The 26398-nt window shown below is 42.5% G+C and overlaps 2 protein-coding genes across 2 annotated transcripts; one reads left to right on the plus strand and one right to left on the minus strand.

Moving 5' to 3' along the window:
* Positions 1 to 52: 52 nt before the first annotated feature.
* On the minus strand, positions 53 to 26216 carry SMC5 (Structural maintenance of chromosomes 5). The gene is made up of 20 exons (XM_053764185.2): positions 25966 to 26216; positions 25750 to 25891; positions 25003 to 25191; positions 24583 to 24803; positions 23885 to 24131; positions 23405 to 23612; positions 23083 to 23230; positions 22253 to 22394; positions 21525 to 21730; positions 15817 to 15980; positions 15137 to 15266; positions 14486 to 14621; positions 13727 to 13933; positions 12808 to 12979; positions 11679 to 11812; positions 10595 to 10704; positions 9689 to 9806; positions 9192 to 9349; positions 3143 to 3260; positions 53 to 2465 (listed from the first exon to the last, which is right to left on the minus strand). Exons 1-20 carry the CDS (start codon positions 26034 to 26036, stop codon positions 2337 to 2339), a joined length of 3150 nt encoding a protein of 1049 aa, XP_053620160.1. The 5' UTR covers positions 26037 to 26216; the 3' UTR covers positions 53 to 2336.
* On the plus strand, positions 16295 to 21397 carry LOC135309970 (uncharacterized). Its single transcript, XM_064436815.1, has one exon. The coding sequence runs from the start codon at positions 16702 to 16704 to the stop codon at positions 20935 to 20937; it is 4236 nt and encodes a 1411-aa protein (XP_064292885.1). The 5' UTR covers positions 16295 to 16701; the 3' UTR covers positions 20938 to 21397.
* Positions 26217 to 26398: the final 182 nt, after the last annotated feature.

Below are 26398 nucleotides of genomic sequence, written 5' to 3' on the forward strand. Positions count from 1 at the left end.
GGTAACCGTGCACCGTTTTAAAATCTTTGGGGTTTATTGAAATAAGAAAACGTAAGTATAAAAATATTTATTGGTTGAAATCTTTCAAATTACATTGTTTCACTACAAATAATGTTTCATTAATTGTAACTAGGTACAGAACAAATACGACATACATTAAAATGTGCTTATTAAGCGGAATTACAGTAATCTTATCATATTTTAAATATATCGTTTTTTCATATCACGCCGGTTTCGTTTCGAATCAAAAGTTAAGACTTAAAAAACCAAGAAGTCCCATCGAAACAAAATAGCTGTTTATAAATTATAGCACTTTCAATAAACCGCACATTTGACATTTCTTAAAAAGTAATATATAGATCTGGGGGTCACTGTCGAATAAAGACAAGAAAAAATTATATTTCCAATTCATTTCAATTCAGGATCAAGTATTTTTGTCATTGCTACAGTTGTCAAATGTGCCCAACTTTCAAAACTCTGTAAAAACTATAAATACAGAGTCAAGAACTGAAATAGCGAAAAATTACCTGATGACTAATGATAAAAAAAAAATTGAATTATTTTACTGAATAAACTTGCAAGCCTTCGCCTTCACACGATTCCAACATCCTATTATTATCCAATAAAATTAAACAAAAATTTTCACAAATTTACGAAAATGTATTATACAATTCCGAAACAATTTTAAAACAGTTTTGAACAAAAAATCCTAATTAACGGTAAACCGAAAATACCAAAAAAGTATTTTTAATCTCAAAAAACAAATCTTAAACAATATTATAAATATACATTGAAATAATTAGTATAAAACCTTATGTTACTTATAAAATATGATATTGTTTATGGATTTTTATGTAACTGGCATCGCCCCAACACAGTAATAACTGTACAGTAGTAAATACAGTACGGCCACTCCCTACCCCCCACATTCAGTCAACTCACAGTTGCGGGCTGACTAGAGCCGAAAGGGCCCTGAATCTGCACAATCTGTTAGAGAATCAAGTCCGTGATAACTAATACAATTTGTAACATACCAATTTGGTATATAATTTGGTACAATTTACAAAAAATTAAAAATATTAAATCACTAATTAAAATGTTATATGTTTGGTAAATGGGTGCTAAGCTTTAGGCAGTCTCTAAAGAACCATTTAAATTCATACTGAAATATTATAAAAAATATTATAAAATAAATAAAAAGAAATATCTTTTGTATTAATATCCTTATAATGTTTGGAGTTAAAAATAACTTTCAATAATGGAATATAATTGTGATGTTATCACACCAGAGCGCAGCACAACATGATCATAGATAGGTAAAACTAAACTAAGACACGGGGTGAGCGCGCGTAGCCACATGAGATAGCACTGTATGAAACTGTTCATACACTGTATGAAATTGTAGCTCCATTGTTTTCTGCATTGGTTTTGACGTGACTCGGAACTTCTTACAATTACTACGTTGTTCTGCATTGACCCGTCAAAGTAACGGAGCACAACGAAGCAATGGGACATGGCTCTTAATCGTCTATGAAATTCTTAAGAATATATAAAGTGCTGGTCGACTAAATGGTTACAGAATTTTTTTCTAATTAAAAAAATATCCCGCCATGTTGTACTTCACAATTGATATTTTAGAATGTTAACACGGAATCACGAACCTAATTAAAATCAGTATTGAGATTTAAAGTAAATCTTATACTAAATTGTTGTGTTTAAAGCTATTGCCTGTGCTTCGTTAACAAATGCTCATTTTAACGATTATTTTCTCATTTCAATATGAAACAAACAACAAACATATTTTGGAAATAAATGCCTGGGGATATAGTAAAATAATCTGAACAGTTACAGATGTCAGACCAACGCTGTTTTGCCATTGGTTCATAAAGCTATATATAATCAGCCCAGAACTGTTTGATGTACGTATATTGCTATCACTTTTATCTGTGACCTCTCGAGCGAAGCCGGGATGAGTACACTACTGATATATAAATATTATAACCATAATAGATTATACCTTCCTTTATAAAAAAAGGTTGTGGAGTTTTAAAGATCTAAGCTTACAAAAGGACAGACAGAGGGAAGCGAGGTAAATAAACATGGTTTTAGCGTATAGTTCTACCTTTCACGGCGCAAAATTGGACAACCGATAAAGGAGATAGCAATATATTGCATCAAAAACTTCTTAACACCGCAGTTTTATCTACAGCTTCATCGTATTGTAAACATCTACAGTTGTCTGGACCTTACATACCACTAGCGCAATCTAGTGGCGAAATTAAAAGTCCCTCACAGTCATAATACGAACCTTTTAAAATTGCTCATTAAAAAGTACATTAAATTCGGTAGTTACGGGCGCTCTCTAAAATGTGTTGATATTTCCATTTCCTATAATTCATAATCTCTTTCCCGTTCATAATGGTGTGCACCATTATCTTCGGGTTATACTCCAAGTTTGTCAGCAGCTGAAACAACAAAATGAAAATTACTATCGAAAACTCCGGCAAATCTAAGCAGAAAAATTCAGAAAATAGCCGCTTTCCGGGACTTCGCTCCCGTGGGAATTTCGGGATAAAAAGCATCCTATGTGTTATTATTATTATTACCAAATTTCATAACAATCCGTCCAGTAGATTTTGCGTGAAAGAGAAACAAACATACACATTCATCCTCACAAACTTTCGCATTTATTATATTAATAGGATAAGACTTTCACAAGCACATTTTCACGTCAAAATTCCAAACTGAGTTTGTTTCGGCATTACATCTCAGCACTGGTCGTTAGGAAACACCATAATAGTTTGTAGCTTTTTGAGAAATACTATGTGTATTGTATATGTTTAACTTTGATTTGATTTGACAGTATAGACTACATTTTCAATTGTATTTACGTGATGAAAGTTATCCCATGTCCTTCTCCATACTTCAAACTACATGTCCGAAAAATTTCAAGAAGATCGCATCGCATCTATAATATTAGTTAGGATCCTGACGGATAACTGGAATGATCACTTCTTTCTCTCAAACAAGTAAGCAATATTTGTCCGCGCTGGGATTCGAACCCAGGACCTCCAGATAGCGACGGGAGTGGTGACCACTACGCCACAGAGGTCACGGAGTACGTTGACGAAAAATAACAAACCTTGGGCGTGAGCAGGAAGTACTGGGCGTTCTCACATTCAGTGGTCACCTTCACCAGGAGCTGGAACATCTTCCGTTCATTAATCGGGTCCATCCCTTGGTTTATTTCATCCACACACCTGTAATTTATCGTTAACCTATATTAATAATACTAATTTACAAATATCCCAATCCCAACTAATATTATAATTGCGAAAGTAAGTTTGTTGTTTTCACGAATTTTATCAAATTTGGTATACGGGTAGATAGTAACCTGGAATAACACATAGGGTACTTTTTATCCCGAAATTCCTACGGGAGTGAGGCCTGGAGGCGCAGCTATTTTATAAATAAATACGTAAGTATGTTTATATCATATTATGTTTTCAAACGCTTGAACCGATTTTGGTGAAATTTAGTGTACACGTACTTAAAGATGCGAGTTCAAAGGCTACTCTTTCAGATTTCTACCCACAGAGATCAGAAATGTGGGTGAAAGTTTGTATGACAAACGCACTTGATATTGCCGATTAGTAGATTTAAACTCATACTTGGAAGTTTATATGAGCAATTTTTACTATACTCAATTAAAAATTAAATGTGACATTGATTTTGTGATGGTCATTATTTCATGTTAAACGAAAATTTTGACGAAATTGAATTGAGGTATAGATTATACCTTAGTTACACACATACATTTATTATATCATATAGTTACTGTCGAATGTTCAATAAAAATGACAGACGCTACCTGAAGGGCGCGCGCGCGCGACGCTGCAGACAGAGACAGAGACAGACGCTACCTGAAGGGCGCGCGCGCGCGGCGCTGCAGACAGAGACAGAGACAGACGCTACCTGAAGGGCGCGCGCGCGCGACGCTGCAGACAGAGACAGAGACAGACGCTACCTGAAGGGCGCGCGCGCGCGGCGCTGCAGACAGAGACAGAGACAGGCGCTACCTGAAGGGCGCGCGCGCGCGGCGCTGCAGACAGAGACAGAGACAGACGCTACCTGAAGGGCGCGCGCGCGCGGCGCTGCAGACAGAGACAGAGACAGGCGCTACCTGAAGGGCGCGCGCGCGCGACGCTGCAGACAGAGACAGAGACAGACGCTACCTGAAGGGCGCGCGCGCGCGGCGCTGCAGACAGAGACAGAGACAGGCGCTACCTGAAGGGCGCGCGCGCGCGGCGCTGCAGACAGAGACAGAGACAGGCGCTACCTGAAGGGCGCGCGCGCGCGGCGCTGCAGACAGAGACAGAGACAGACGCTACCTGAAGGGCGCGCGCGCGCGGCGCTGCAGACAGAGACAGAGACAGACGCTACCTGAAGGGCGCGCGCGCGCGGCGCTGCAGACAGAGACAGAGACAGGCGCTACCTGAAGGGCGCGCGCGCGCGGCGCTGCAGACAGAGACAGACGCTACCTGAAGGGCGCGCGCGCGCGGCGCTGCAGACAGAGACAGAGACAGACGCTACCTGAAGGGCGCGCGCGCGCGGCGCTGCAGACAGAGACAGAGACAGACGCTACCTGAAGGGCGCGCGCGCGCGACGCTGCAGACAGAGACAGAGACAGACGCTACCTGAAGGGCGCGCGCGCGCGACGCTGCAGACAGAGACAGAGACAGGCGCTACCTGAAGGGCGCGCGCGCGCGGCGCTGCAGACAGAGACAGAGACAGACGCTACCTGAAGGGCGCGCGCGCGCGGCGCTGCAGACAGAGACAGAGACAGACGCTACCTGAAGGGCGCGCGCGCGCGACGCTGCAGACAGAGACAGAGACAGACGCTACCTGAAGGGCGCGCGCGCGCGACGCTGCAGACAGAGACAGAGACAGACGCTACCTGAAGGGCGCGCGCGCGCGGCGCTGCAGACAGAGACAGAGACAGACGCTACCTGAAGGGCGCGCGCGCGCGGCGCTGCAGACAGAGACAGAGACAGACGCTACCTGAAGGGCGCGCGCGCGCGACGCTGCAGACAGAGACAGAGACAGACGCTACCTGAAGGGCGCGCGCGCGCGGCGCTGCAGACAGAGACAGAGACAGACGCTACCTGAAGGGCGCGCGCGCGCGACGCTGCAGACAGAGACAGAGACAGACGCTACCTGAAGGGCGCGCGCGCGCGGCGCTGCAGACAGAGACAGAGACAGACGCTACCTGAAGGGCGCGCGCGCGCGACGCTGCAGACAGAGACAGAGACAGACGCTACCTGAAGGGCGCGCGCGCGCGGCGCTGCAGACAGAGACAGAGACAGACGCTACCTGAAGGGCGCGCGCGCGCGACGCTGCAGACAGAGACAGAGACAGACGCTACCTGAAGGGCGCGCGCGCGCGGCGCTGCAGACAGAGACAGAGACAGACGCTACCTGAAGGGCGCGCGCGCGCGGCGCTGCAGACAGAGACAGAGACAGACGCTACCTGAAGGGCGCGCGCGCGCGACGCTGCAGACAGAGACAGAGACAGGCGCTACCTGAAGGGCGCGCGCGCGCGGCGCTGCAGACAGAGACAGAGACAGACGCTACCTGAAGGGCGCGCGCGCGCGACGCTGCAGACAGAGACAGAGACAGACGCTACCTGAAGGGCGCGCGCGCGCGGCGCTGCAGACAGAGACAGAGACAGACGCTACCTGAAGGGCGCGCGCGCGCGACGCTGCAGACAGAGACAGAGACAGGCGCTACCTGAAGGGCGCGCGCGCGCGACGCTGCAGACAGAGACAGAGACAGACGCTACCTGAAGGGCGCGCGCGCGCGGCGCTGCAGACAGAGACAGAGACAGGCGCTACCTGAAGGGCGCGCGCGCGCGGCGCTGCAGAGAGAGACAGAGACAGACGCTACCTGAAGGGCGCGCGCGCGCGGCGCTGCAGACAGAGACAGAGACAGACGCTACCTGAAGGGCGCGCGCGCGCGACGCTGCAGACAGAGACAGAGACAGACGCTACCTGAAGGGCGCGCGCGCGCGGCGCTGCAGACAGAGACAGAGACAGGCGCTACCTGAAGGGCGCGCGCGCGCGGCGCTGCAGAGAGAGACAGAGACAGACGCTACCTGAAGGGCGCGCGCGCGCGGCGCTGCAGACAGAGACAGAGACAGACGCTACCTGAAGGGCGCGCGCGCGCGACGCTGCAGACAGAGACAGAGACAGACGCTACCTGAAGGGCGCGCGCGCGCGGCGCTGCAGACAGAGACAGAGACAGGCGCTACCTGAAGGGCGCGCGCGCGCGGCGCTGCAGAGAGAGACAGAGACAGACGCTACCTGAAGGGCGCGCGCGCGCGGCGCTGCAGACAGAGACAGAGACAGGCGCTACCTGAAGGGCGCGCGCGCGCGGCGCTGCAGAGAGAGACAGAGACAGACGCTACCTGAAGGGCGCGCGCGCGCGGCGCTGCAGACAGAGACAGAGACAGACGCTACCTGAAGGGCGCGCGCGCGCGACGCTGCAGACAGAGACAGAGACAGACGCTACCTGAAGGGCGCGCGCGCGCGGCGCTGCAGACAGAGACAGAGACAGGCGCTACCTGAAGGGCGCGCGCGCGCGGCGCTGCAGAGAGAGACAGAGACAGACGCTACCTGAAGGGCGCGCGCGCGCGGCGCTGCAGACAGAGACAGAGACAGACGCTACCTGAAGGGCGCGCGCGCGCGGCGCTGCAGACAGAGACAGAGACAGACGCTACCTGAAGGGCGCGCGCGCGCGGCGCTGCAGACAGAGACAGAGACAGACGCTACCTGAAGGGCGCGCGCGCGCGGCGCTGCAGACAGAGACAGAGACAGACGCTACCTGAAGGGCGCGCGCGCGCGGCGCTGCAGACAGAGACAGAGACAGACGCTACCTGAAGGGCGCGCGCGCGCGGCGCTGCAGACAGAGACAGAGACAGACGCTACCTGAAGGGCGCGCGCGCGCGGCGCTGCAGACAGAGACAGAGACAGACGCTACCTGAAGGGCGCGCGCGCGCGACGCTGCAGACAGAGACAGAGACAGACGCTACCTGAAGGGCGCGCGCGCGCGACGCTGCAGACAGAGACAGAGACAGACGCTACCTGAAGGGCGCGCGCGCGCGACGCTGCAGACAGAGACAGAGACAGACGCTACCTGAAGGGCGCGCGCGCGCGGCGCTGCAGACAGAGACAGAGACAGACGCTACCTGAAGGGCGCGCGCGCGCGGCGCTGCAGACAGAGACAGAGACAGGCGCTACCTGAAGGGCGCGCGCGCGCGGCGCTGCAGACAGAGACAGAGACAGGCGCTACCTGAAGGGCGCGCGCGCGCGACGCTGCAGACAGAGACAGAGACAGACGCTACCTGAAGGGCGCGCGCGCGCGGCGCTGCAGACAGAGACAGAGACAGACGCTACCTGAAGGGCGCGCGCGCGCGGCGCTGCAGACAGAGACAGAGACAGGCGCTACCTGAAGGGCGCGCGCGCGCGGCGCTGCAGACAGAGACAGAGACAGGCGCTACCTGAAGGGCGCGCGCGCGCGACGCTGCAGACAGAGACAGAGACAGACGCTACCTGAAGGGCGCGCGCGCGCGGCGCTGCAGACAGAGACAGAGACAGACGCTACCTGAAGGGCGCGCGCGCGCGGCGCTGCAGACAGAGACAGAGACAGGCGCTACCTGAAGGGCGCGCGCGCGCGGCGCTGCAGACAGAGACAGAGACAGGCGCTACCTGAAGGGCGCGCGCGCGCGACGCTGCAGACAGAGACAGAGACAGACGCTACCTGAAGGGCGCGCGCGCGCGACGCTGCAGACAGAGACAGAGACAGGCGCTACCTGAAGGGCGCGCGCGCGCGGCGCTGCAGACAGACAGAGACAGACGCTACCTGAAGGGCGCGCGCGCGCGACGCTGCAGACAGAGACAGAGACAGGCGCTACCTGAAGGGCGCGCGCGCGCGGCGCTGCAGACAGACAGAGACAGACGCTACCTGAAGGGCGCGCGCGCGCGACGCTGCAGACAGAGACAGAGACAGGCGCTACCTGAAGGGCGCGCGCGCGCGGCGCTGCAGACAGACAGAGACAGACGCTACCTGAAGGGCGCGCGCGCGCGACGCTGCAGACAGACAGAGACAGACGCTACCTGAAGGGCGCGCGCGCGCGACGCTGCAGACAGAGACAGAGACAGGCGCTACCTGAAGGGCGCGCGCGCGCGGCGCTGCAGACAGACAGAGACAGACGCTACCTGAAGGGCGCGCGCGCGCGACGCTGCAGACAGAGACAGAGACAGGCGCTACCTGAAGGGCGCGCGCGCGCGGCGCTGCAGACAGACAGAGACAGACGCTACCTGAAGGGCGCGCGCGCGCGACGCTGCAGACAGAGACAGAGACAGGCGCTACCTGAAGGGCGCGCGCGCGCGGCGCTGCAGACAGACAGAGACAGACGCTACCTGAAGGGCGCGCGCGCGCGACGCTGCAGACAGAGACAGAGACAGGCGCTACCTGAAGGGCGCGCGCGCGCGGCGCTGCAGACAGACAGAGACAGACGCTACCTGAAGGGCGCGCGCGCGCGACGCTGCAGACAGACAGAGACAGACGCTACCTGAAGGGCGCGCGCGCGCGACGCTGCAGACAGAGACAGAGACAGGCGCTACCTGAAGGGCGCGCGCGCGCGGCGCTGCAGACAGACAGAGACAGACGCTACCTGAAGGGCGCGCGCGCGCGACGCTGCAGACAGAGACAGAGACAGGCGCTACCTGAAGGGCGCGCGCGCGCGGCGCTGCAGACAGACAGAGACAGACGCTACCTGAAGGGCGCGCGCGCGCGACGCTGCAGACAGACAGAGACAGACGCTACCTGAAGGGCGCGCGCGCGCGACGCTGCAGACAGAGACAGAGACAGGCGCTACCTGAAGGGCGCGCGCGCGCGGCGCTGCAGACAGACAGAGACAGACGCTACCTGAAGGGCGCGCGCGCGCGACGCTGCAGACAGAGACAGAGACAGGCGCTACCTGAAGGGCGCGCGCGCGCGGCGCTGCAGACAGACAGAGACAGACGCTACCTGAAGGGCGCGCGCGCGCGACGCTGCAGACAGAGACAGAGACAGGCGCTACCTGAAGGGCGCGCGCGCGCGGCGCTGCAGACAGACAGAGACAGACGCTACCTGAAGGGCGCGCGCGCGCGACGCTGCAGCGCCAGCAGGTACAGCGCCGTGCTCAGCGCGCGCTCGCCGCCGGACTGCGCGTGGCGGCTCAGCGCCGACAGCTGCTGCTCCGCCCGGAACCGGACCAGTATCGCCACGCCATATTTGTCGTAGTCCTCCTGTCAATGAGACCGTTTTCGCTTGACGACTTCGAAACAAATGTAATAAATTCATTACAAGAAATAGGTACAATGTTGTTGGTTTCAGCGTGTGACAAAATAATAATGTCCGTGCAGAATCTTTGAAGAGTTCCCTCGTAAGAAGCCTCATAATAATACATTATCATCCAAATTAAACTTGCGTGCTTTCACCTCAATGGATTGAAAACATCCACACCAAAATCAAGTTACAAAATTCCACCCAAAGAGACATATTTACCATCATAAATTCCATAAATTACAAGTTGAATAGTATTTACAAAAACTACAGACTACTAGCATTACACAAAGACTACTCACGTCGCTCCCTCCTTTGACAAGATTCACCTCGCCCGCGCATCCTAATTTGGCGAACATTTCGCCAAATGTTTTGTCGATCTCGCGTAATAAACTCTGTAATGGTGGTAGCCATCGAGAACTGAAATAAATTAATATGACTATTATATATTTTGTTTGCATATTTTGCTGTTGCACATTTGTACAGTCTGTATCACCTGTATGCAGATTACTGGTATCAAACGCAAAACCTTCTAGATTAATTTGGTTACATCAATACAAGCAACTTTTATTCTACGAATTTTCATAATTCGTATTTCGTTCGTTTTTTTTTTTCATATAAAAAAATACAATCTAATTTCCGATTCCACACATCCTAACTTTAAGTAATAGCCAAGCAACTTACACGAGACAGTAGAGTAGCGTTATGTACCGGAATCGAACATAGACGTAACGTTTTATAGAAACGACATTAAAACTAAAAAAAGGAAAAATTTTGCATTTATTACGCTTAGACAAAAGTCGTAGAACAAAAGATGTTAGTCTCTATGTACCTTATGCGCCTTTGGAAGGTTATGCATTATACCAGTAACCCTGTATATATAGAGTGGAAAAACGAATGTTTGATAAACTAATTAACACAGTACAGATTAATTATTACAATTAAGTCAGACAGTAAAATTTATGCTCATCTTTGTAAAAATATGAAAAAACTATAATGATAACGCGGCTACATTGGTCGAATCGAAACGCTCTGAGAACCACCCAGGTGGGAATACACGCCAGAGATGACGCGGGAAAAACATTTATGTAATAAATAAACGTTTGATACTCTACTTACTGAACTAATTTGGTACACGGGTACATTATGACCTGGAATTGCACTTAGTATAATTTTATACCGACTTTTCTTCAGCTAATTCACATTACCTTATGACTTTCATTCTATCCTCAAGTTGCTTATTTCTGTCGCTGGAATTGTTGACCTCAGATCGAAGCCTGCAGATGTTCTTCTCACGGTCCTCGTATTCTTTTATAACCTGTGCAATAAACATGTCTTAGTACAAAAAGATTTAAAATAATATCATGACGACCTCCGTGGGCTAATTGGTCATCATACCGGGACTGGCGGTCCCGGGTTCGATCCCCGGTCAGCTCAATATGGAAAATTTACTTTTAGGTGTTTATCTATATATGTATATGTTATAAAATATAGTATAGTTGAATTAGTATCCCATAACACAAGTCTCGAACTTGGGGACAACTCATTCTGTGTGATTTGTCCATACATATTTATTTATTTAGTCTAAAGTTCCTAGACATGTGTTTAACTTTAAAAAGCAAAATTTCAATAATTTGTTTATATAATCGATACGAGATATAATTTTTAGAAAGCTTTTATTTAGTTTCACCTGTACCGTTTTCTGTCTGTAATCAAATCTTGCAAGTTAGATTTCCTGCTTCCAGTTGTCCTACAAAGTTGAAATATCCGACGTCGCTTCAGGATCCATGACAATGCATTATTATGATAATGCATGACATGACGGTGCACTCAAGATTGGCTCCAAACGTGGGAACTCCTCAACGGTTTACAGGGCCGAAATGGTTTTTTTGTCAGGCGTTAAATGCCACAAGATCTCTCTTGACTACTATAAAAGCTTATGGCAAAAATTTTACTTTTGTTAAAACTTGTTTAGACTATAAATAATAATGTTTATGCAGAAGATTGCAGAAGTACATCTGGAACAAACATGCTTTTCCCATGGCCTATAGTGTTGGGAGAACAAACAATATTCTATACAACAGTCCTAAAGTTAATTTCAAATGTGTTCAATACTATTCCACTTTTTCGATTTCATTTCATATCTACCATAAATTAGTATGTTCCTTTAAGCTTCTATTCAGTTGACATTCGTGAAATATTGCAAGAAATGATAGACCTCTTGAACTGTCCCCATAAGAAAATTGGCGCGGGCGAAGCAAAAGTATTAATTAAATTAATAATAAATCATACCTGTTCATCGCCTTTGTCCATACAGTCGACCCTGGTCTGCAGCTCGAAGCAGTGCTCCTGCAGCCGCGTCAGCTCTGAAGGCAACACGTCGAAATCCTCTCGGTACGGGAAGTCTGCGTCTTGTGGCAGTTTACCTTTAGACGAAACGACGGAAATAAATTAAATAAATATAAATAAATAAATACATTAGGACAAACCACACAGATTGAGCTGACCCCAAAGTAAGTTCGAGACTTGTGTTATGGGATACTAACTCAACGATACTATATTTTATAACATATACACATCAGAAAAAGATCATTCTCCATCATGAATCGACCGAGGATCGAACCTGGGACCTCTCGGTTCAGAGGCAAGCACGTCAATTCAAGGTCAATTAAATATACATTAAATACAAAATTTTATATTAATTTTATTCTGAGTGCGTGTGTGAATAAATAAATAATAAAGTACTATTTTTTTTTATTGACAGTTTTATCCCTCGTCGGGAGACGATATTGGGTGCGCCATCAAGTCATGTTTATGAAAATAATGCAATGTTATACAAACTATAACAATTTTATTGTTACGCGTAAAATGCAACAAGATCTGTATGACGAATATAAAAGCATGTGCCATGAGTTACATTTTTGAAAAAATGTTAATGAATTTATATTGACAATGAAATAATTGAAATTTAATTTTTTAAAATTACTTGGTTAAAGATCTCAAGAAGCTGGACCGGTCGAATGAGGGTTGAAACTTTGTATGAAAAACAATAGACACATTTTGTTGCTAATATCTTCAGAGGATGAAAATTAATAGGGGATGAAAACGTACCGTTGCAACTCATTAGCCTAATGCAGTTTTTCCGAATAAGAAAAGTGGGGACAAAATGATGAAAATACTTGACAACCCTCAGTTTGGTACAATAATGGTGAAAGATTGTAAAACATACAAGAAACTTGGCGTGAGATCCAACTAGTATCTAATTACTCAATATTTTATAGCGTCATACAAAAAATTTTGCATTTGCATTTGCAAAAAATTACATTTTGGGCACAAGCAAGTACATTGGTATAGAATAGAAGATGTTTCACTCCATTGAATATCTTTAGGGGATGAAAATCAATAGGGGATGAAAACTCACCATTGCAACTCTTTTTAGCCTGCTGTAGTTTTTCCGAAGCCGCAGATTTCGCCCTGGTGTGAAGTGCCGTGATGTTGTCAAGAGTATTTTGTACGTTGTGAAGTTCGCTCTTCAGCTCGCGAAGTTCGGACTCTTGTTGGACTATGGCGTTACGACTGAATTCTAATTTTACCTGGGAGAATATTTTTTTATCTTTTAAATATAGATTAATTAATGAATCTATCTTAACTAATCCATAAAGTTTCTTTGACAGTTTGAATAAAAATCGTCTCTTTTTTTCGGGTTAAAGAAATCTTTATTCTCATAAGAAAACATTCACTTACATGAGAACTTAGAATCTATGGCTTAAACTAAAAAAGGATTTACAATGTTTTCTTTGCGCGCAAGATACAGTATTTTTTATACCTACATTCTATAAAATAAGCTAATAAGCAAGTTAACTTTAATACAAAATAAGTAGGGTAGTAAGTAGTTTTTCATTTTTCTTTCGTGGGTCTACTGGAAGAAATTTCTAAGTACTATTACTGGGGTATTATATAATCTGTGGTACTATCTTTGTACTTTAGTTTCCTATTTGTAAGTTATATTTACACTGTTATGTTGTGTACAGAAATAAATAACGAAATAAAAACATGTAATCGTCCACAAATCGGAGCACAATTTTAATTTTTCTTCGAGCGACAGTATTTAACCACGTTGTTATACTGATTGAGTGTAGGATCTGCCATATACCATTTTAGCCACTATTCCTATAACAATAAGCACTTAGCTCCCCGAGCACAAATTTAGCCTGCAAACTCTTCATAGCGTCACACAACTCCTGTGACCGACATTGCATCATACCTATATTATTCTGTTCGAGTAAAAAATCTACAGCCATGCAATTTTAGCCACTATTCCTATATCAATAAGTACTTACTTTCCACAGATCGCCCAACATAATTTTCGCCTGCAAACTCTTCATAGCATCACACAGTTCCTGCTGCAATCGACACTGTTTCAGAACATTGCTTTTCTGTTTCGCGCGACATTTCTGCCTCTCTTCCTGTATGTTGAATGTAGACTCATTCTCTATGTCTTTTACTTTTTTCGCTTGCAATTTTATTTGCATTTCTAGGGTTCGCACCTGGAAATATACAATAGCAAATAATTATATACAAATAAACAAAAAACGGTTCAATTTCATGACGACCTCGGTGGCGCAGTGGTGGTTCTTGCCACTGAACCGAGAGGTCCCGGGTTCGATCCCCGGTCGGGTTATGATGGAAAATGATCATTTTCTGATTGGCCCGGGTCTTGGATGTTTATCTATATATGTATTTGTTATAAAATATATTATCGTTGAGTTAGTATCCCATAACACAAGTTTCGAACTTACTTTGGAGCTTGCTCAATCTGTGTTATTTGTCCTAATATATTTATTTATTAAATTATTTAAAGTCAAGTTTTTGAGATAAGTACGCCTTTGGGCTCATTTAAGTTTGAATACTTAAGTTACCTATAACTTATGTTTCTTCTGTGAATATGAAACTCATCTATCTATTAAAAATCACCCAGAAATAAATAAAATGGCGTTTTTACAGAGTTAGAGTGAGTTTGTTTGTTACCACTCCACGTTTTATCTACTGCCGGCTGTGATTAACTTGTTAGTTCGCTATAAAAATTCACACCGAATTACCTGTTCAACTCTTTCATTGATCTTCTTCCTCCTAGTGTTCAATTCGTTGAGAGTCCCTTCAAGACTCGCTAGCTTGTTGTCCAAATCTTGTGTCTTCGTTTTGCGTTCTTGAGCATTTTGCTCGAAATTACTAAGCCTGAAATTATATTTTAAAAAATATATATACAGGGTTACTGGTATCTAACGCAAAAGGCGCATAAAGTATGATAGTACATAGAGACTAACATCTTTTGTTCCACGGCTTTTGTCTAAACGTAATAAATAAAATAAAAAAATATTTTTAGTTTGAATGTCAATGAAAAAAAAAGAACTACGAATCACGAAGTCGTAGAATAAAAGTTGCTCGTTTTGTTTGATCTACCCAAGTAACCTTTAGGAGGTTTTGCGTTTGATACCACATATATATATTTTTTATTACACGCTCCGAACAATTGTAATGTTCTTATTTAGGAAAGTTTTTATGCCATTGGATTTTGTCTATATTATATAGTTGATAATACATAGAAAGAAATAAATTAAATTTAAAAAAAGCTTTATCTAACTGGCTATAATATACATGGGTTACTTTTAGAGATAAACTGCCCCGCACGAAGCCAGGTCAGGTCGCTAGTTTATTATACAAAGAAAGTATTATACTATATAAATACTGACTGTGAGTTGTATGAGTTGAGTTGTTCCTGGTCGAGCGTGTTGGCCAGCAAGCGCGGCGGACGGATCTCCACTATGGAACTGGATTTAGCGCCGCTGTATTCAGACACGCGGACGGAAAACCGGTGATTTTCTGACAGATAATAAAATAGTAGATTATACACCAAGAGCGTAAACTGAAGCGTTTCGAGCGATGCGTTAATATCCACCGATTTATTTTACGCTCTTTAGCAAACAAGAAATTCGTTGACAGAGATTGCTCTAAAGCTTGAAATGTTAAGCAGTTTATATATTTAATCTATACTCAATCTATATATTCAATCTATACTATTATTATAAAGAGGTAAGCGTTTGTGAGTTTGTATGTTTGAGCCGGGTAATCTCCGAAACTACCGAACCGATTTCAAAGATACTTTCACTAAATAGAAAGGTGCACTACCCAAGATTGCTATAGGCTATATTTTATCTCAAAATTCCCACGGGCAACATTCTGTCATACATAATGCATGAACTGTACGAGCATTAGAAGTGATAAGGCATTTCGCAACAAGTCAAATCAGTTACTTATTTCTACATATCTTCACTTCATTTCTGGAGTATACATTGATTTTATTGCACAAATTTATAAGAAATGCGTTCTACATTAAACCTTAATCCACGGTAAGAAGGTTCAAAATACTTACCAGTGAAATAAAATGTAATATTGTTCGGTACTTTGGAGCTGTTATTGTAAGTATGCTGATTTCCGATAGGTATTCTATGTATGGAGTACTGATTGCACAGATATCGAAGAATTGCATTAGGACACGTGATAGTATCCACTAAATATGTATGGAAGCCGAGGTAACTAAAAAAGAAAAAAAAAGCAAAAAAAAAAGTTATTTTTCACAACTTTGGACTCCAGTCCTTTATGATAAATACGGTTTTTTTTAATTATGAGTATTTATTTTGAATAACTCTTTTTTATAAAACGATATTTTTTTAAGCTATTATTGTTATCAGTGTTTAATCTTAACCGTATAGTTATGTAATATTTTAATTTAGTTTGTTCAATCTAGATGGCGCTGTTCGAAATTAGAACTCGACATGGTTTCGTTTTTGGTATATACCTATGTGTAAAGATGCATTGATAATAAATGTCTACGTTCCGGGAGTTTTGGCTTTGATTCAGATCACCCAGGCTCGGTATACCTTTGGCCAAGGGTCCCTACGAGTCGGAGCGATTTTTGAATATGCACTTGGCAGTTCCTAAGTAAATAAATAGTAAGAAGTGGCGCTAGTGGTGAAGCAAAGTGAAAATGCAATGAAGTAGTAAGTGATGCAAGAAAAACTGTAAGTACATTTGATTAGTAAAAAATTCAAGTAAATTAGGACTTGTAAAATTTTCAAGGCGTAGATTCTAGGACTTAGAATAATTCGAGAAAAAGTGACGAGACGAGGAATCTATGCCGGATTTCATAGCGGTGGTAAACAAATCTAAACACTTAGAAAATTTTCGAAACTAAAATTTTGGACTTAGAAAATTTTTGAAGAAAAATAGTTAAAGTATAAAATTGAATACTTTAACCATGGAAGGCTCTATAAAAGTAATGAAACACTTGTATAGTCAGATAGAAAAAGGAAAAAGTAATTTTAAAAAGTCTCCGAAGGAAAGAATCACCGAATCGTATGTGTCGACGCGTTTGGAAAGTTTAGAAACAATTATAGAGAAGTTTTCAGAGAAGCATGAATACATCATAGCTACATATAAAGAGAAAGAAGTTGAAACTTATATAGAAAGTGATATTTACAATATGGGCTATGAAATGTATATTAATTATAAAACAGAGTTAAAATCTGCGCTGAAAATGTTGTCTCCAAGTACGTCACGTGCGACGCCGTCGTTGTCTGAGAGCACGGATAAGAATAAGGATTGTCCGATTGTTAGACTACCGAAGATAACTATACCGATTTTCACCGGTAAATACACAGAGTGGTCATCATTCAAGCATCTGTTCCAGTCTCTTATTCATAACAACTCCTCACTCGATGACGTTCAGCGACTACATTATCTGAAGACGCAAGTAAGAGGAGAAGCTGAACAGTTAATCAAATACATTCCTATTACGCATGATAATTATAAAAAGTGTTGGAAATTGTTGCAAAATAGGTTTGATAATAAGAGGTATTTATCTAATTGTATTCTTAAGCGTTTGTTTAACCTAAAGCCTATGAATTATGAGTCTTCTCAAGCTTTAAAAGATTTAATCGATACGACAACTGATTGTATTCATGAATTAACTAACTTGGAAATTAAAGTCGACACTTGGGATGTAATTATAATTTATATAATTAGTCAGAAATTGGACGCTGAAACTAGAAAACAGTGGGAAATCCATGTTAATAATTGCGGTGAGGATTTGCCTTCTTTCCTTTTGTTCAAAGACTTTATAGAGTCACGTTATCGCGCGTTAGAGTTTGTTGAGCCCACTAAAAACAAGCCTAAGTTAAATCTTAATCACATACAACCAAAAGTCCTGCACACTACTTCAACTTCAACCTGCCCTCATTGTAATGATGAACATAAGATCTATTCGTGTAGTAAGTTTGTTAGTGAAGACGTATCTAGTCGTCAGAATATTGTTAAAAATCTTGGACTTTGTTTTAATTGTCTCGGCAGCGGCCACTCAGGGAAGGCTTGCCGTGGCAATACGAGATGCCGTCTATGTAAAAGAAAACACCACACACTTCTTCATGGAAACAATACATTCACAGTTGCGGTAGCTACCGAGCAGTCAGGGATTGAGCAAAGTCAACCGGAACCGTCCACTGAGACGAGCGAGACCACAAGTATTGTAAGCCATTTTGTGACAGGAATGGGGTCAACTCAAACCCTATTAGCCACAGCCCTGGTAAAGGCTGAGTCCAAAAATGGTTCTCCTCTGATATTAAGAGCTCTGCTAGACCAAGGGTCTCAAGCATCTTTTATATCAGAAGCAGCCGTACAGTTGTTACGACTGAATAAGATTGCTGAGGCAAGCAATATATCAGGTTTAGGCGGTGGTCTGAGCGGCTTAACCTCAAAATATGTGGTTAAGGTCAAGATTCAGTCGCTCTACGATCCAACCTTTAAGTTGCAAGTGAAAGCACATGTTCTTCAAACGGTGACCACTGTGTTACCACAAAAGAAGTTCAGGCCAACTACTTGGACTGAGCTTGGCCGCATTAGTTTGGCTGATCCACAGTATAATTCGCCTAATAGAATCGATGTTCTGTTAGGCTCCGAGGTGTATTGTGCTGTCCTGAAACAAGGGTTGATTAAAAGCCCTAATGGTTTGGTTATTGCTCAGGATACTCACCTTGGATGGGTGTTGTCGGGTCAAGTTGACGGCTATGATGGAGAACAAGCTGCATGTCATAACATTGTTATGAGCTTTCATGTTAATTTAGAAGATAACGAACTTCTCAAGAAATTTTGGGAGATTGAAGATGAACCTAGTCCAAAGAAACGTATATTGACTGCGGAAGAACAGGATTGCGAAAATCATTTCAACATGACAACCCGTAGAGATGAGACTGGTCGTTATGTGGTAGAATTACCTTTTCGTCCAAATGCTCGTAGAGACTACGGTGATACTAGGTCAGTCGCTGTAAAACGCTTGTTTAGTCTGGAAAAGAGATTAGATAAGAACAGTCAAATGAAAGAGAATTATTCTCAAGTAATAGAAGAATATTTGGAACTTGGGCATATGGAGAAGGTTCACGATAAGTCATCGACCATAGAAAGTAAAGTATGGTTACCTCATCATGCTGTTGTTCGGTTGGACAGAAGTACAACTAAAACTAGAGTGGTTTTTAATGCAGCCGATCGAAGCGCTAATGGATTATCGTTAAATGATACGTTGATGGTGGGTCCAACGCTTCAAATGGATTTACGTCATTTGATCATGCGTTGGCGTTCTCATCCCATATGTCTCACAGCCGATATCGTTAAAATGTATCGGCAAATTAAAGTGGCTGAAAAACATACAGATTTTCAGAGGATTGTATGGCGATCGGAAGATGGAGTTATACAAGACTATCGTCTTTTAACTGTCACTTTCGGCACCTCATGTGCTCCTTATTTAGCTGTAAAGGCATTACAGCAAGTAGCTGTGGATGAAGGTCGTGATTTCCCGAATGCGGCAAGTAGAGTTCTGACGGATTTCTACATGGACGATCTTCTCACCGGCGCTGAGACAGAAGAAGAAGCTTTTACAGTATATAAAGAAATGAATGAATTGCTAAGTAAGGGAGGATTCCAATTACAAAAATGGACATGTAACCGAGTAGCTTTGTTTGGTGGAACTGAACTGGAAATGGAAAGGGAGCTAAAGGAAAATGATGTCACTAAAATAGTAGGTATTGCTTGGAATCGTCGCACGGATGAGTTTGGTTATAAACTAAAAATCTCTCCTGATGCTTCTGCTCCTGACACTAAACGAGAAGTGATTAGTGAAATCTGTCGTTTGTATGATCCACTAGGGTGGATAGCTCCATGTATTATAACAGCAAAGGTCTTTATCCAAAAACTATGGATTGCTGGATTGAGCTGGGATGATAAGTTACCACCGGGGCTTATTCAAGAGTGGTATCAATATCGCAAGGAATTACTGAAGTTAGAATGTTATCACATTCCAAGGTGGGTCCATAGGAGAAATAGCGATATAAAAATAGAGTTACACGGGTTTAGTGACGCTTCTAGCTCAGCCTATGCTGCAGTAGTTTATATCCGTTGTGTTACTGTGGATAATAATATTTATACTCACCTGGTAACTGCTAAGACGAAGGTGGCACCCATCAAGCAAATATCCATTCCGCGTCTTGAGCTGTGCGCCGCGGTTCTGGTCACCAAGCTGCTCCTGGAAGTATCTGAAATTCTAAATATTGATAAGTCAGAGATACATGCCTGGACAGATTCGACAATAGTGTTGGCTTGGTTGGCGGACCATCCAAGTCGTTGGAAGACGTTTGTCGCCAACAGAACTTCAGAGATACTTACCTCATTAGATGCTACTCAGTGGTCGTACGTCCAGACTAAGGAAAATCCTGCTGACTGCGCGTCACGTGGTATTTCGCCATCAGAGTTATTAGAGCACAAGTTATGGAAGAATGGTCCAAGCTGGTTGCAGAGTAGCACAATACAGTATGTAAAACCACATTCTATTTGCACCAAGACGGAATTAGAAAAGCGCCAGATAAAAGTACATACTGCTTGTGTCGGAAACTGTGAAGAGATGGAAGATATTTATGAAAGGTTTTCTCGCTTACGAAAACTAATAAGAGTGATTGCTTATTGTAGAAGGTTTTTACATTTAAAAAATTCTACTGCAAAAGAATCTAAATTTTTATCTTACCTTACTGCTAGGGAGGTTCAGATTCATACCTTGCTCCTTCATCAGCGTCACTGGTTTTCTGAATGGTCTATATTTCTGAAAATTAAAAATATTAATAGTAAAAGTAAAATATCTATGCTAACCTTTTATTCACACAGAAATGGATTATTCAAAATTGAAAATAGAATAAAGAAATCAGACTTACCTGATTGGAGAGAACATCCTTTGTTTTTCCATAGATGGAAATCTAAAACTATACGACTGAGAACAGGTGATGTTTTATTAGTGTGCGAGGATAACTTGCCTCCCACAAAGTGTCTCTACGGCAAAATTGAGAAAGTACAACCTGGAAAGGATAATTTAACCAGGGTTGTAACATTGCGTTACAAAAATTCGCTTATTCAACGTCCAATTTCAAAACTTTGCCCTTTACCTTTAAATAACGAGTAGGATTTACTCATGTCTAGTTATTAAATATTTATGTTTTCTTTATTTAAAGGTTCTTGTTTACATTATGCATGTATTTATTGGTTCCTAACGTTAACATGAAATATTTTAATTTTTATGCCAAGTGCTCCACAGTGTTTACAGTCCACTGATAGGTTTTATATTGTTTGTTAACGATCATTTACATTCTGTTTGCTTCTATACCGATGATTCTTTTGCATGCTAATTTGATGTGAGTAACAATTCAGTTTGTAAAGCTATTTTAGATGTTTTTTCAGTTTATTAAGGACCGATGGTCCTTGGTGGGCGATATGTTTAATCTTAACCGTATAGTTATGTAATATTTTAATTTAGTTTGTTCAATCTAGATGGCGCTGTTCGAAATTAGAACTCGACATGGTTTCGTTTTTGGTATATACCTATGTGTAAAGATGCATTGATAATAAATGTCTACGTTCCGGGAGTTTTGGCTTTGATTCAGATCACCCAGGCTCGGTATACCTTTGGCCAATCAGTTTAGATCTATATATATAAGCTATTATTGTTATATATATATATATATATATATATATATATATATATGAACTTACCTAAGTTGCTCAATGTCCCCCACATTGACATTAACATCGCCCCCCTTACTGCATATAGCGTTGACTCTGTCCCACCGTTTCTGAGATCTGACTATACTGAGGAATTTGTTCATATCGTCGCTGCTCTCGAAGGTGAACGCGACCAAATCTCTCGCGGGAACTGTTGACTCTAAGTAACGAGCGTATTTCGGATCGGTGAAGTTTATCTGTGGGGGGAAACGGGCAAGTGTGAGTTGGCATCGATTGAGGATTCCGTATGTGTTACATTTTATAAATTTTGAATTTTTTACTTTATATGCGTTGTAAGCCGACGACGGCGGCGAGCGCGGCGATACATCGCGACGGTGCATGATGCGTTGTAGTTGTTATCAGAACTGAGTGCATGTTTCTTGACGAACATTCTTGTTTCTTGGCGAACTGAAGACTGGGTCTTGCCTGTGAAGTGCGCGTTCTTCTCAGAGCTGCGTACTTTCTCTGTTTCTTTGCGACGGAGTGAATAAATACAGTGCTTGTGCTTGTGTGTGCTTTTCCTTGATAAATCCTTGGTTTTGGTTATATGGTGAAGGTAACGGTTCGGTATGGTAATAACGGTTGTGGTAATGTTGTGGTAGCCACAAATTTGTTACACGGGTAAATTACAAAATGGCATAACAAATAGAGTACTTTTTACCCCGAAATTCCAACACGAGCGAAGCCCCGGGGCGCAGCTAGTATTTCATTATACTGACCTCCAACATCATAGGTTCGTGAACGGGACTATTGAACATATCCTTGTTCTCCCTCAGCCACATAACAGCTTGGTACGCGTGGTCGCTGTAATTACGGAGTACCTCAAGACGCTTCTGGTCTGCGTTCTGGAGGGCGCGGATTCTGAAAACATTTTTTTTTAATCGAGCGGGAATTGAACCTGTCTATCCGGGACAGTGCTCTAGACCACTGAGCTATCGAGACCATGCCAGTTCGGCTGAATAATTAATTCATCTCTTTAAGTCTACGTCAGAATTTTTCATCTCATTATTATTTTCATAAATAAGTTTTTGTTTGAAAATTTGTAATCTGAATCAACTCAACGTGCTCTAATCAAATCTTGCAAGTTAAATTTGATTTGGATGAAGTTTCCATGTCGCTTCAGTTTCCATCCTTTATCCTTTACATCCTCTCCTCGAAACTCCTCGATAGTTTACTGGCATTATCTTTATTATTATTTAATTACTTAATAGCGAAAATCACAAATTATTATAGACTGGATAATTGATTTTATTAGAAAGTTCATAGTTATCTATTGGACACAGTTGTCACGATTTACTAAAAAAAAAACATAACACAAATTACGATAAAGATCAAATATCTTTATCGTAATTTGTGTTATGTTGTTTTATCCACATACCAAAATCCTTATCGTAATCTGTGACTACAACCTGAATGAAGGAGAACTATTATATCTAATATTTTCTATATGTCATCACTATAATTAGTTTTAAATCAAAAGTGATTTGATTAAAATGCGATGGTGGCGCTAGTGAGCTAGGAGCGTCAAATGAATATCAATTACACTCACTTGTTTTGGTAAAGTCTTATTTGCGGCATGATATTGTTCTCCAGGTCGTACTGCACCTCCAATTTCTGTTTCTTCAGTGAGTCCAACGCTGAATTAGTTTTGGCTATCGGCTTATGTAATTCTGCTAAGTCCATTTTGACTTTTGTTTCTGAAAATATTGCAAAACGTTTGGTAATCAAAATTAGGCCTTCACAGGCACTTTTTCACGACATTTTCTAATTGAATAATATTTACCAAAGATACAATTTACTAGCATTTCGGAACGACCACTGCTGAGAAGAAATGCCGAAAGAAACTCAATTTCTATTTATCTTTTACTTACCATCACCAACCTTCTCCACCAAACGAGTCTTGTCCATAGCCAACTTGTCCAATTTGGCCTTTGCCTCAATCAGTTCTCTCTCTATATTCTTATAGCGCTCCAGTTTCTCCTGGTATGTCTGCTCTATGTCTTTGAGCGAATATTCATGGGTCCGTATTGATGATAGTAAGTCTTTTACGTTGTCGTTTATATTGTGGACTTCCCGGGTCTGTAATTGGAGTGGATTGGATGAGTTTATGTTAGAGAGCGTCAAAATTTATATGAAAAACGAGCAGCGCCTCTGTCTTTTGTAAAAAGAACTATGTTCATTATATAGTTTCTATCAAGGGCTGTACATTTCGGAAAATAAAAATAATCAATACAGATACAGTATAACATTCACGTTTATTTTGTTCGAATATTTAATACATGAATATGAAACATCTTTATTAAAATTTTTGTGTCCAATAATTAAGTAAGTAGTCCAAATAGAGAACTCACAGAATTTAATTTCTGCTGCTCCAGCTTTCTAATACCAGTCTTAGCTGATTCTATAACCTTCTCCAAAGGCTCCATCCGACTGCAATGGGACTTCAAGAGTTTCTCCGCCTCTTTCTTATTGTTTGTGTACTCTATGAACTTGGTTCGTAGGTCCTGGTATTCTATCCAGAGTTTTTTCTTCTCGCACACTTTTATCTGATGCTCTATCTCTTTCCTTTGTTGCATAGCATCTATCACTACTTTTAATCTGAAAATATGTGGAAAATCATTTTGTAAGTACGGCCCTCATCAGCTGTACTTTAAATCATCAAATTGCTAGACAGACTTCAATAAGCTCCTACAAGTATGTGTGTGTCCCACTGTCACCTCCTACGATATCCACAGGACGACATGGAGTAGTCCTATTCTAAGGCGGAACCACACACCACACTCAAAATCAAATTTCTTTATTCAACTAAACAATTTTGTCCATCCATTTTTATCTTGTGGACAACCATTATGAAAGCTAGATAAGTTTATATTAGTGATCTCCCAAGAGGCTGACATAGTCACACAAAGTGCACTAAAATTTGGAACAAAAAACGTAACAATTTTGTCAAACAAATTCTAATGCCGACCTAAAGCACACATATAAAAAAGAAGCAGTGCAACAAACTTCACCACAGCCTTTTCTCCAAAATGAAACACTAGTAAAATACCTTTCATTTAACCGAATCTCTTCTTCCAAAAGCTGTGCGTTGTTCAACAACTTCGTAGACAGTCCTCTCTGCGCGTTCCTGCATTCAATAAGCTCCTCCAATTGCCCCACACTCTCGCTGCCCCCCACTGCAGACAAAGTACTCCGGAGCAGCTGTTGAGCGTCCATTTTGGAGAAATCCTGCACTCGGTCTTGAGGTAGAAGTTGGCAAAGGTTGTCAACCTAAAAATTAATATCATTGTATCTATTAGTCTTCTCAAAAAACCTTTTTGGGCTCTGTGTCAAATTTTCAAATTTTCATTGGCCCAGTTGTTTAGCTTTGAAAGCGTGACAAACAAATAAAATGACAGACAGACTTTTAGCATTTAAAATATTGATATGAATGAATATGAATATAATATAATGCAATTGACAAAAATACCTGTATATTCAATGATTCGATCAGCTCCTGCACTTGCTTCTCCCTGGCCGACTTGTGGTCAATAGACCATGTGGACGAGTCCTTTAGGTTGAAAGTCCTTGTGATGATAACATTCCTCTTGCCCTGCTGTTGGTATAACTCTATCTCTATGCTGGACTCTTGGCAACCTCTTCTTACATATTCAGATATCTAGAGATAAAAATAAATATAAATGAAGTGAATTTAGTGACTCCCTGTTCCTACTCTATGAGTTTCATAAGATTAAGTATCATTTTCACATTTATAAATTAAAAGAGAAAGGTGTAGAACAAGTTGGTCGGATGACTTAAAAATATTTGAAATGGCAAGAGATCTGAATGATAGAAAATGATTTTACATTTGAGCAGTAGTGAAATTTTGTATCAGTAGTTGTAGTTTTTTTACAGAGTATTTTATTTATCAATGATAAATAAAAGCTCTGATACAAAATTTGTCTGGTTGGTTTTTCATTGTGATAAATTAGCACAATGAATAACCAACAATATACCAACAATTATAGGTATAATGAATTGATATCCTGTATCCAGATAATGTATAGCCGGCATTACAAAAACGTGCTGCAAAGGCACGGATCTATCAAAGGAAATGGGATAACATAAACAACAATTTCAAGGTCAAGTTTTGTTGGAGTGTGTGAGATTCGATATAACATTAAATTTCACAACAAACATGTTGTTTATAGAAATATGTAAAAACTTAAAAACAAACCTTTTTGGCTCGTCCAATAACACTTGTTTTACCGCACAAACCTAAAATTATTGCACATACAAATGTAGATTTGCCAGTTCCGTTGGGGCCAATTATCATATTCAAAGATCTCCCTGGAAATAACTCGACTTCTTTGTATGTTCTGTAAACAGAAATATGTGTAAAATAACGTAAACAAACTTCACGACAAAAACGCGCGCAAAATCAGCAACTTACACGAAGTTCTTAAGTGCTATTCGGTAAATAGAACCGGGCTTATTGCCCGAATCATTTATAACTTTAGACATATTTTACATTTAAAGATATTGTAAGTAATAGTCCCTAATACTCGGAAGTCACATTGATATTTAAAAAAATTTTAAATCTCCACCATGCCATCAACGTGAAAAAAATTCGGATAAATAAAACCAAATCAACTTGAACTTGCCGTCTCCATCTCGTCCCTCTGCTTGACATTCATTGACAGTGACAGTAAAAAATTAAATGTTACCAGTAAATTAAATAGCGTTGTGGTGTGTCAGATCAGTGAATTAATTATTATCAAAGATTAAAAAAACAATAGTACAAAAGCGCCCAGTGGTCTGAAATAGGGCATATTACGCAAAACTCAGCGCAGAATGGCGCTACTGGTACAACTAAGGTACACAAA

The sequence above is a fragment of the Plodia interpunctella genome, chromosome 25 (assembly GCF_027563975.2).
Source record: "Plodia interpunctella isolate USDA-ARS_2022_Savannah chromosome 25, ilPloInte3.2, whole genome shotgun sequence".
NCBI classification, from domain to species: domain Eukaryota; kingdom Metazoa; phylum Arthropoda; class Insecta; order Lepidoptera; family Pyralidae; genus Plodia; species Plodia interpunctella.

Bases quoted from the DNA above. Each gene is read 5' to 3' on its own strand.
- LOC135309970 (XM_064436815.1), top strand. From the start codon at position 16,702: ATGGAAGGCTCTATAAAAGTAATGAAACACTTGTATAGTCAGATAGAA.
- SMC5 (XM_053764185.2), bottom strand. From the start codon at position 26,036: ATGTCTAAAGTTATAAATGATTCGGGCAATAAGCCCGGTTCTATTTAC. The intron at 25,192-25,749 runs GTTTGTTTTTAA...TTTTATCTCTAG, and splicing joins TTATTGGACGAGCCAAAAAG to ATATCTGAATATGTAAGAAG. The intron at 15,267-15,816 runs GTAAGTATTTTG...ATTATCTGTCAG, and splicing joins TATTACATTTTATTTCACTG to AAAATCACCGGTTTTCCGTC.